An 11,460-nucleotide genomic window follows, 5' to 3' on the forward strand; every position below is an offset into this window, starting at 1 on the left:
TTGCCACCATCCAATTGTTTGACATGTACCATAAAAGTTAAGTAAAATTTATGGTTAAATCAATGATTAAAAAAAATCAGAATCTCTTGCTGACATCTCAAATGCTGTCAAAATTATAGTCTGTTTGTATTGCCAGTATGTCCTGGCACACCTGTTAAGTAAACCCAAAGTCATTCATGTTGATGCACACAGCAGCTAGATAGTAGAGCGGCAGCATTCACGCGGATGTCATTCGTCATCATAGTCTGCTACAAACACTATGATGGTTCCTTAACCAAACCTTTATTAATCAAGTCTGAAAAGCCTCCAAAGTCTAAAACAAATCAAACATGTAATATCACTAAAATCCCTATTTATATCACATTTTATAACAATGAGGGTGAATGCAACCTGAAATGTTTCTTTTTATTTAGTATATTACAACTAAAAGCAGGTCAAATTAATTGCACTCAAAGACTTGCATTATGTCAGATTTTTTGGCATGCTGTCTTGCCAAGACACCAGATGTGTCCTGGGAATCGTCCAGTCCGAGCTGCAGCAACGTCCTGGCGGCATCTGCGTGCTGACCAATGGACGCCATGTGGAGAGCTTGAGAGACAAGACAATAATGAAAGATGACCGCAACACTGGGTAATAGCTTCTATATTATACTCCCCTCTTGTTCTCAAAGTCTACTATAGATGGCGGGTCTGTGGACTACAAAGCCAATACCCATTGGGGTATTTAATTCATTCATTCATTCATTCATTTTCTACCGCTTATCCTCACAAGGGTCGCCGGGAGTGCTGGAGCCTATCCCAGCTGTCTTCGGGCGAGAGGCGGGGTACACCCTGGACTGGTGGCCAGCCAATCCCAGGGCACATATAGACAAACAACCATTTCCACTCACATTCATACCTATGGACAATTTGGAGTGGCCAATTAATCAAGCATGTTTTTGGAATGTGGGAGGAAACCGGAGTACCCGGAGAAAACCCACGCATGCACGAGGAGAACATGCAAACTCCACACATCGATCGCCGTGCAGCCCATATTTAATAAATGTGGGGTCAAAAAACATTGGTGTTAACAGCTGTGGCTGTAGGCAACTTCCTGATCTATTCACTCCATAAGTTAAGGCATTTGAGGTAACAAGTGGTCATCTTCCAGCAGCTTCATCTATCTCTATGTGCGCTGTAAAACGTCAGTTGCAGTACTCATATTTTTGCTACTCATGCATGTTAAACAGTTGGTTACAATTAGTGGTATTCATGATGGCTGAGCAGTTTGCTGTTTCGCACTGTTACATCATTGGTTCTGTTACCACTGTGTTGTACAATAATACTTGCCACAGATACTGTCCCTCTTCGGCTGCAAACTAGACTTTTTTTTTTCAAACCACCACCAGCTAGCCAGTGTTGTCACAATTAAAAGTTATACCTTGTAAAAAAAAAATCATTTACACTACATGTTTTGTATTGCGAGTGATAACATGCTTACCAGTTCGTCCCTTTTTGTCCCGAACGTGAAGATCTGCGCCCAAACTTAGCAATGTCTTTATGGTGGAAACATGTCCTTCCTATGCGCGCACACACACACACATTTCCAAGTTGTTAAAACAATACCTTGCATTGTCATTGATTAAACACTGTATCAAATTAAGGGGCACATTTTAGTTAGACACGTCCATAAATGTAAGAGAAATTATATATATTTATTGGAGCATAAAATTTTACCTTGGCAGCGTAGTGCAAGGCAGTAAGCTGCATGGCAGTTGCCCTCTGGTTCACATCCACATTGAGTTCCCTTACCAGAAACTGCAGCGCCTCCTCCTGGCCAGTGACAGCCACCTGGTGCACTGGCTGAACCCCGAGTATGTCAGCTGCAGTTGGAGAAGCCTACCGCACAGATCATGCAAGCAGTGTTAATACGCAGTTAGAAATAAGCAAACATTCAACAACTGCCATTGTTCTACCTGATGTTTCTCCATCAGAAGCCTGGCCACTGATACATGTCCGTTCCTCACAGCGTCCATGAAAGCAGTGACGCCGCAGCTGTCCTTGGCGTCTGGAGTGTAACCACATCTGGGCACAGTAAGCAGATCGAGTTCTAAATGACTGTGGTAGACCTATACCAAGGCCTCAATTTGCCTCATGCTAAATAAGGCATAAAATATAATAAGATTCATTCATTCATTCATTTTCTACCGCTTATCCTCATGAGGATAGGAGCCTATCCTAGCTGTCTTGGGGCGAGAGACGGTGTACACCCTGGACTGGTGGCCAGCCAATCCCTGGGCACATATAGACAAACAACCATTCACACTCACATTCATACCTATGGACAATTTGGAGTGGCCAATTAACCTAGCATGTTTTTGGAATGTGGGAGGAAACCGGAGTACCCGGAGAAAACCCTCGCATGAACATGCAAACTCCACACAGAGATGGCCAAGGGTGGTATATATGTATATTTTAACAATTAAAAAATAATATTAAAGTGATACTTATGAGAATCAAAAGTACTACTACTAAAAAGTACTACATACACAATGAAAATATCTACCTACCTCTCAAGTAAGATCTGAACAACTTCCTCGCAGCCATGCATAGCTAAAGGAGAAGCAAAAGAAATAAATGTTTTTAAAAAAGAAGACACATGTATTTCATTACAAATGGGAGTTTGCCTCACCTGCAGTGTGCAGTGGTGTCCTGCACGTCTTACTTTCAGTTCTCCACACATCTGGGCTAACAGAAAGAAGATATCCCACCACCAGAGGATCACCCTCCCTGCAGGCAATGTGGAAGGCATTCCAGCCATCTTTGTTCCTCAGGAGCGGGTCAGCAGAGTGGTTGATCAGCTCCTGGATCACGTTAAGGTTCCTCCGGGTGCAGGCCATCATCAACGGTGTCCTTTGAGGGAACGAGAAGAGCCGTCACATCATGTCAGCAAATTCAACAGGACATTGATACTTATTGTTAATTATAGCTGGGTTTCTCCTAAACGTTTTCCAACAACATTAGCAATTGGGGTACATTATGCATTGCAATAACAACCAATTTATAGGCCCATTGCTGGGTAAATGTAATTTATTTCAACTCAAACGTAAACTTGGTAGTATACAGTATACCAGGCAAAACCCCAACTACTAGGATTTGTAGAGCAAACATTCTCCAGACTAAAAATATATATACGTATTTAGTGTGCTTTCTTCTATTTAAACATTGCCCTCCGTGATTGGGCAAACGTTGAAGAGCCGGCGCGCTGATTGGTTGCAAGAATGACCGTTCAGAAAGAGCAGTAGTGCCATTGATCCTCGGCTCGTGGTCAAAATTACCGCGTCAGGCTATCAAAGAGAGCTGACTTATCATTCGGTGTCTGTATTTATTGTGCTTTTTAATTTGAATGATATTGCTCACCAATCAGCCTTTTTTAAGCTGTCAACTTTAGCTCCCTCCTGTAGTAGGTAGCCAACACACGCTATGTGGCTCATGGACGCTGCTTCATGGAGCGGCCGCTTGTAGTCGTTGTTGTAGACTTCCACATCCATGCCGACTTGTTTTATTAGAAACTCTAAAATGTCCAGGTGGCCATGTCTGGCGGCGTAATGAAGAAGGGTGTCTGCGGACCGCCCGAAGTGCTTGCTTCTGACAGCCTGAAAAGTCGACGGGCTACATGACGTTATGTGTTTTAGCAGATGGCTAAATTGTCCGTCTTGGATGAGTTTCACCAGCGGTTTTAGACTGTCTTCGTCCATGGTGGATGTCATTCTAAAAAGACGCCCTAATTATCCCATAGCGAGGGTCGTCTACCCAAAGCACGATTTGTGTTCCACAACAGTAGTCTTTGCAGAGAAGCAACTGTTGGCCAACCATGAACTTACACAGTGACTGTTAAAGCCTGCATTAATAATATCTATTTTGCATTTAATTATAGTACGCACATATCTACAGACATAAAATGTCCACACACATGCCATTCATTAAAGAGGACCAGAGATAAACCCATTGTTGTCATGTCAACTCCTCAGTAGCACGTAGCTATTGGTTGTCCTAAAAGTCACCGGAAGTGACTGGACTATGACATCGTCAAGCGCCGTGTGTAGTTCTAATACTGTTTTAATACAGAGAAAGTATTGCGGGAGAGACAAAAATCATTTCCAAATATATTTACGCTTACAAATGTATCTGTTTTTAGGGTCAACTTTAAGTGACTTTTCAGGACATCATCAGGGTTAGTTAGGACAGTCATGCACTCCAAATTATAAGAGGCACAGGTAGTCTGCCATTTTGTTTTGTAGGTGGTGTTTTGGAGAAATTTTGATAATTTCCTGTTTTACTTTGTTTTGGGTAATGCACTGATTAAAATGTTTGTAAAAATCTGTTTTATATGCCGAGGGCTAATAAAAAAAATGAAGAGCTGCAGGCCACAAATGTCTCCAGGGCCATACTTTGGACACCACCAACCTTTAGGACGCTTCCTGGTTGCGCAACCAGCCTTTGGAAGTAGGGGTATTGTAGTTTTAAAGGCAAAAGTACACTGAAGAAGACTGCATTGTTTTCTCATTTCACTCAAAGCTTTGTTTGCCGCATAATGCGGGTGGCTAAACACATAGGAGATTTTTGCTTATTTAATTACATTTAACACAAAATGCAGCAGAAAATAATAATTATCACACTTTATTAAATAAGTTAAATAGCCAAATGGGAGCGAATGACCACAGTCTTGGCAAATAACACGACTCCCACCGGGAGAGGAGAGTGAGGGGGGGCGACTAGTCTCATTCTCCAACATGGACCCTGAACACCAGGACTGAGAGTCACCGTCCTCCCTTCTTCCAGGCAAGTAACCATTCTTCATATATTGCAAATCATATTTTTGTAATAAAGAATGGATTGTGTGTTATTGTTTTCTCATTTGCTTTCTTGTCAGCACGAGAACAGGATGTGCGGCTTTTGTTGTTTGACAGGAAAAAGCCCAATCATATATACTTAAAGGCTATGTTAACATACAAAATATTTCTGATGCATTTTGTGTTCTTTTAGAACAATTATGTGTTGAATTGGATAGTTTTCCTTGTATTATTGTTTGTTTTTGCATAATCAATCAGTGCATTGTGAATCTATTGATGTTTAATCACAATTGCAGTGTGTTTTCTATTGATATATTTGATATCAATGTTTTTTTTCCATAGAAAACTTGTGTAACTAAATGTTTTATAGGGTTGTAAATGTTTAATATGCCGACAATACATGCAAGTTTAGTTTCTTCATATGTAGTACAAGAAAGCAATAATGTAAACCATGCTTTGGGATGGTTTAGATGTGTTGTAAAGAGTAATTGTTCAATAGCTGGTCCGCTCTGGAGCTTTGTGGAGGGAGTGTTTCTGAACCTAATCAGTCCCAGATGTTTTTTGGCAGCTTTAAACAATGACAAACAAACCAGATACGCATGCATATAACACACGGTGTGTCCTGCTGAGTGCTGGAGTTGAATTTGCAAATTCTCATGGCACCTCCTGGGCCTCAAGAGTAATAAGAGAGTAGGGTTCTTTAAAGCCAATAGATTCTCAGTGAAATGAAACAGTGCATTTTTGATGGGTTTCCTGTTGAGTGCTTGAAGGCAAATCATTTCCTTGTTGAATCACAAGTACCAGGAAGGAAGTAGTAGAAAAAAAATACAGACACATGTGCCATCAATACCTGAGTGAGTTTGTCATTTATGGGGACTTTCCACTCCCAATGATCCACTTGGTCTGCAGCAAAATTCCTAATTTTAATGGAAAAAACACATTTAGGTCGATACAGTATATAGCATATCCTCAAACTTGGACACACTGTACTTTAGAGTAGTCGGTGTACAGCTTGTAGATCTGCCATTCACTGAAAATGAGTCAGCACACAGCTGTTATTTTCTAAATAGCTGGTAACTCAACTGAGTAGCAAGATCATTGTGTCCTGGTGCTAGCATCACGGTCTGGGAAGCCACGGGTCATTGAAAGGAAACATGAATTCCAACATGTAAGGTGACATTGTGAAGCAGGAACTGGGCAACATGACCGTTTCACACAGAAAATGACAGAAAAGTATTTCCTCTTGCAATAGCAATGTTGCTACAAGTACGGACTACTAAAGATATACTACAGTATATTCAAGTTTCATTTCTATTGTATTATCCCATGAGAAGATATAATGTACCGTTTTATTTATTGCATATCTCATGTGACTAAATATATATATATTTTTCTCTTTTTCATATTGTTTTAGCAGATCTTCCCACAAACAAGCATGAACTATGGGTCTTCTGAGAAAAAGTGAGCAAGAAATAGTTTCTATTATTGGACTTGGACTTTGATATCAATGACTCGACTTGAGATTTTGGTGAATGTGTTGAGTAAAATGCGTCCCCATCCAAAGTATTCAACTAACGTGATGGTTGTTATGTTGTTTCTAGCAAGACAACATACTTTCCCTTTGAGGCGGACTCACGGAATCCATCATATGAATTTATGACCGGTATGATTTACGCATACTGTGGCCTGTGTGTTTTAGTTAATCGGCTCCTCCTGGTGCTACTGGTGCTGATGCTGTGTCTCCTCCTGCACAGCACACTATTCAGAAGCCCCAGTCGGCGCAGACCTTCCGGTAAACACACATGTGTTTCATCAATGTGGATATTTCGAATCATGTTCACTTAAAAACTGCTCGAAAGGTCACTGGAAGAATCTTGGTGGTGCAGCTCCGGAGATGGATGATGTCATCCCTATTGTCATCTGTGCATCAGAGGAGCGCGTGGGTGCGACCATGGCGACCATCAACAGCGTTTGCAGCAACACGGATCACCCTGTCTTCTTTTATATTGTCACGCTACGTGACGCTGTTGCCTTGACCAGGTTTGACCGGATTACTGGAACCTGAACCAAGTGCGGGATGCCTGGGGGTATACATGGTCTCTATCATGAGTTTAGCACTCTCCTTTCAGACGTTACATACAGGAAACGCAACTGAAAGGCATCAAATATAAGATTTTGGAGTTTAATCCTATGGTTTTAAAAGGGAAAGTGAAGCCTGACTCATCCAGACCGGATTTGCTACATCCAGTAAGTTTGTTTAAAACATGCCTAGTGCAGTTTGGTTGTGTTTTTTACATTTGTAATCATATGTTTTGCAGCTTAATTTTGTGCGCTTTTACCTCCCGCTGCTTGAGCTTAACCATAAGAGGGTCATATACTTAGATGATGATGTCATCGTGCAGGGTACGTATAATAAGATGTCTTTCCCTGTCCAGTTCTCTGCAGATATTTCTTGCCCTTTCCTACTGTAGGTGACATTAGGCATCTATTCAGTGTCAAACTGAAGCCAAAACACGCCGCCGCTTTCGCCACTGACTGCGACCTGCCCTCCACTCATGAGATGGTGCGCAGTATTGGCATGCAGGTGGACATTATTGACATTTGGAGTCAGTAAAAGCGTGAAAAAGGAATGCAACTCATGAGTTTGTGTCCCCTATAGACAACCTATATGGGCTTCCTGGACTACAGGAAGCAGGAAGTGAAAGACCTCGGCATCAACCCAAATGACTGCTCATTCAACCCCGGTGTGTTTGTGGCCGATTTAAGTGAGTGGAAAGAACAGAAGATCACCAAGCAACTGGAGAAATGGATGGAGGGCAATTTTAGGTAAGGTGGTTTCTAAATGTCTATCAACAACACATAAAGACAAATTTTATATAATAAGGTCCTTAACTCTGCCATGCGTTACGCAAAGCTGCCGTTTGCCAGTGTTTGTCTGGGTTCAAAATAACCTGAAAACTTCTCTTTGGATTTGGATGAAATTTTCAGAAATTGTATATTTGTGCTATCATGCTTGGTGTTACCATTGCTAGCATGCTAACTTTAGCATACTAGCATTTTTAGCTATTTTGATGGGTAGACACTTAGAGGTGTCTAACCCTAACCCCTAACCCTAACCCTATAAACACTGAGCTCTATCATGCTAGGTGTTATCATGGTAATGTTAGCATTGTTAGCATATTGCATATCATATTTAGCCATTTTCATTGATCACACTCCTATATAAAGAGTTAGCACTATCATGCTAGGTGTTAGCAAAGACAACGTTGGCACATTAGCACTGCTCACATGCTAACATTAGGATCACATTTTTAGCCATTTTCCTGGCTAGAGACGTATAGAAACTCTTAGCACTATTAACATGCTAGCATCTTAGCATTGTAGCCATTTTAGCCATTGCTATGTCAACATCTTTGAATGTCTTACGTTTGTAGTTTAGTTCATTTATCCATGTTTATGCTTGGAAACTGTAATTTAGGCACAAAAAGACAGAAGCGATGTTGTAATAGCAGTCATTTACAGAGGTATTTTAAGTTTTTTTCCTACTAGGCTGAACATCTACAGCAGTGCTATGGCAGGGGGTGTGGCCACTCCGCCTATGCTGATAGTTTTTCATGACAAATACACGATGCTGGACCCACTGTGGCATGTCAGATACCTTGGTAAGATCATCCAAACCGTTTCAAGAATTTACAAAACGAGTGAAGCCATGAAAAAGTATTCATTCTAGGTTGGAGTCCAGATGCTCGCTATCCGGAGAGCTTCCTGCAGGAGGCACACCTTCTGCATTGGAATGGCCCATTCAAACCATGGAGGTACCCTGCTGTTCACGTAGATAGATGGGAGAAATGGTTCCTCCCAGATCCCTCTGGGGAGTTTTCCTTAATAAGACCAGACAGCAATTGATTGGGCCTGTGGAACGTACCACATTGGCCCCACAGGGTTGGATGATGTAAAGGACTCACCTGTGAAGTGAAATCACCAGTGAGTTGATGTGCACACGAAATGGACAATAAAATGTCTTTGTTCATCATTTTGGCATTTATTCAACAAAGTGTAATACAGTGGTCATTACCCCCTGTGAGATCCACTTAAATAACAAGTAAAAATATTTCTAATGATAAGAAAGCTAATCTAAAAAATTCTGACAATATACACATGTTACAGTATAAAATATTACATTTATTTTTAATATTTTTTGCACATTTAAAAAGTAAAAGACAAAATAAATGTTTCATGGTAAATGCAATTGCAATCTCATTCTTATTTTACTACAGAGTATTCCAGAAGAAAGTTATAAATTCATTAATTAATGTGAGTGTGACCAAGCCCAAAAGTCACGTACTTACACCCTTTTCATAGCTGTCTCAGGCAATGCCTGATATAAGGGAGTATTCCACGGTATAAACAAAAGCTTCCTTCCTTCCTGAAGAGCTATGCTCTATTTTCCCCCTATTACATGAAGACATGTATACAATTATGAAGATATCATATTATGATATTATTATGATATATTATTATTATGATATTATGATATTCTCGTAATATTACGAGAATATTGATACTTATACTGGTTATGCTGGTTCTGTCAACAACAGCAGCGACAACACTTAGGATGTCCGCTCTCCTTGGGATGACTGTGTCTTCCAGCACAAGACATGTGCTCCGGTCCTCAGGTGAAAAGTGTTGACGGCAAACGTGTTAATGCATGGTCTGAGCATGTACATCAACCGATGCAATGTTTTTTAGAGGGCTTCTCAGTCTAAATAGTTGTAAACCAATGACAGTTTTCTCGTGTTATAATGCACAGAAAAGGGAAAGAAATATGTGTTCGTGTTTCACATAAGGATTGTGAATGACGTGCACAAGTCCCCAAAAAGTGCATTTTCCCTTTAAATATTGAAAGTCGCAAAATGCTTTGTAACCACCAGGGGGCGTAATAGTCCATGTCAGCTGCTGCTTTTGCTGTCTAATATTGTACAAGTAAATGAGCTTACCTAAATATTCACAATTACCTTTTGTGGCTATTAAAAGAAAGATCTATAGTATAATCATTCTGCATTTACAGTCCTGACACTTTAAACAGTGGCATGTGCAATATGAGCAACTCAAACCAATATATTGATTAAAATATATAGAGAGCGATTGCACATAATTGTTCACTTTCTACGTATATTATTTCCAGGGAAATACTTTCTAGCAAACAGTGTGCATTTCTATTTGTCCTGCTACACTGCATGCATTATATTGACGTAATAGTTGTACCACAGGATGTTCTCCTTATAATAATGTTAATGATCTCTGGAATGATGTTACTCAAGTGCTGACTTGAGGTCAGCGGTACTTTGTGAGCGTGTGTTTGTGTGAGACTAAGGAGAGGTCAAAGTATCTCATGTTTGTTTTGAACTTCCCAGGCTGCCCTTGAACGCACAGGAGAGAGCCGGTGACTCGGGTTTGTTTGACGTCATGGTGATGTGACAGGTCAAGTTCAGGTTGTGACGATGTCGTTGGATGCGTGTGAATGACACTTGTGGTTTGTGTTGATTAGACGGGGGAAAAAAGACAAGAGACATGAAAAAACACCCCTAATGTCAGATTTCGATTACAGTCGTCCCTCGTAATATCGCAGACAAAGGTACCCAGTATGATGTATTCTGGCCACTAGGTGTCAGTAATGTTCCATTATTGAGACATGACATTAGATTACCTTTACCTCACACTCCATAGAGTCCGTCCGACATTATAGTGAAAACGAACTATCCTCCCATTCAGTGTGGAAGTGGTAGATCCTTATAGGGGTGTTTTTTCATGTCTACGGGGCTCTGATAATGGTAACGGTTGTATTTAGAAAATCAGTGATGGGTTTTCAATGATCTAACTACAAAAATGGCCCATTTATTGGTATTGGATATACAGTGAAGAAAATAAGTATTTGAACACCCTGCTATTTTGCTATTTCTCCCACTTAGAAATCATGGAGGGGTCTGAAATTTTCATCGTAGGTGCATGTCCACTGTGAGAGAGATAAACTAAAAAGAAAAATCCAGAAATCACAATGCATGATTTTTTAACAATTTATTTGTGTGATACAGCTGCAAATAAGTATTTGAACACCTGTGTATCATCTAGAATTCTGACCCTGAAAGACCTGTTAGTCTGCCCATTAGAAGTCCACCTGCACTCCATGTATCATCCTGAATCAGATGCACCTGTTTGAGGTCGTTAGCTGCATAAAGACACCTGTCCACCCCATACAATCAGTAAGACTTTAACTTGTAACATGGCGAAGACCAAAGAGCTGTCCAAAGACACCAGAGACAAAATTGTACACCTCCACAAGGCTGGAAAGGGCTACGGAGCAATTACCAAGCAGCTTGGTGAAAAAAGGTCCACTGTTGGAGCTATCATTAGAAAATGGAAGAAGCTAAACATGACGGTCAATCTCAATCGGAGTGGAGCCCCATGCAAGATATCACCTCGTGGGGTCTCAATGATTCTAAGAAAGGTGAGGAATCAGCCCAGAACTACACGACAGGACTTGGTCAATGACCTGAAAAGAGCTGGGACCACCGTTTCCAAGGTTACTGTAGGTAATACACTAAGACGTCATGATGTGAAATCATGCATGG

The 11,460-nt window shown here is 40.8% G+C and overlaps 2 protein-coding genes across 2 annotated transcripts; one reads left to right on the forward strand and one right to left on the reverse strand.

Moving 5' to 3' along the window:
* Window positions 1-257: 257 nt before the first annotated feature.
* Window positions 258-4,014, reverse strand: ankrd16 (ankyrin repeat domain 16). Its single transcript, XM_058067082.2, has 7 exons — window positions 3,399-4,014; window positions 2,671-2,891; window positions 2,549-2,591; window positions 1,955-2,063; window positions 1,716-1,877; window positions 1,480-1,558; window positions 258-588 (listed from the first exon to the last, which is right to left on the reverse strand). Exons 1-7 carry the CDS (start codon window positions 3,746-3,748, stop codon window positions 440-442), a joined length of 1,113 nt encoding a protein of 370 aa, XP_057923065.2. The 5' UTR covers window positions 3,749-4,014; the 3' UTR covers window positions 258-439.
* A 597-nt stretch (window positions 4,015-4,611) lies between these two features.
* Window positions 4,612-9,072, forward strand: glt8d2 (glycosyltransferase 8 domain containing 2). Its single transcript, XM_058067083.2, has 10 exons — window positions 4,612-4,820; window positions 6,249-6,292; window positions 6,531-6,623; window positions 6,691-6,871; window positions 6,961-7,078; window positions 7,150-7,234; window positions 7,303-7,415; window positions 7,491-7,657; window positions 8,381-8,493; window positions 8,562-9,072. The coding sequence occupies exons 2-10, from the start codon at window positions 6,274-6,276 to the stop codon at window positions 8,735-8,737; spliced, it is 1,065 nt and encodes a 354-aa protein (XP_057923066.2). The 5' UTR covers window positions 4,612-4,820; window positions 6,249-6,273; the 3' UTR covers window positions 8,738-9,072.
* The last annotated feature ends 2,388 nt before the right edge of the window (window positions 9,073-11,460 follow it).

The sequence above is a fragment of the Doryrhamphus excisus genome, linkage group LG2, assembly GCF_037039965.1.
Source record: "Doryrhamphus excisus strain RoL-2023G ecotype Guam linkage group LG2, RoL_Dexc_Guam_v1.1, whole genome shotgun sequence".
Lineage (NCBI taxonomy): Eukaryota > Metazoa > Chordata > Actinopteri > Syngnathiformes > Syngnathidae > Doryrhamphus > Doryrhamphus excisus.

Excerpts from the sequence above, each read along its gene's own strand:
- ankrd16 (XM_058067082.2), bottom strand. The coding sequence starts at position 3,748 with ATGACATCCACCATGGACGAAGACAGTCTAAAACCGCTGGTGAAACTC. Across the intron at positions 1,559-1,715 it reads CCTTGCACTACGCTGCCAAG|GAAGGACATGTTTCCACCAT; the intron begins GTAAAATTTTAT and ends GTGCGCGCATAG. Across the intron at positions 589-1,479 it reads GGACAAAAAGGGACGAACTG|CTCTCCACATGGCGTCCATT; the intron begins GTAAGCATGTTA and ends TTGTCTCTCAAG.
- glt8d2 (XM_058067083.2), top strand. Across the intron at positions 6,624-6,690 it reads CAGTCGGCGCAGACCTTCCG|GTCACTGGAAGAATCTTGGT; the intron begins GTAAACACACAT and ends ACTGCTCGAAAG. Across the intron at positions 8,494-8,561 it reads GTGGCATGTCAGATACCTTG|GTTGGAGTCCAGATGCTCGC; the intron begins GTAAGATCATCC and ends TATTCATTCTAG.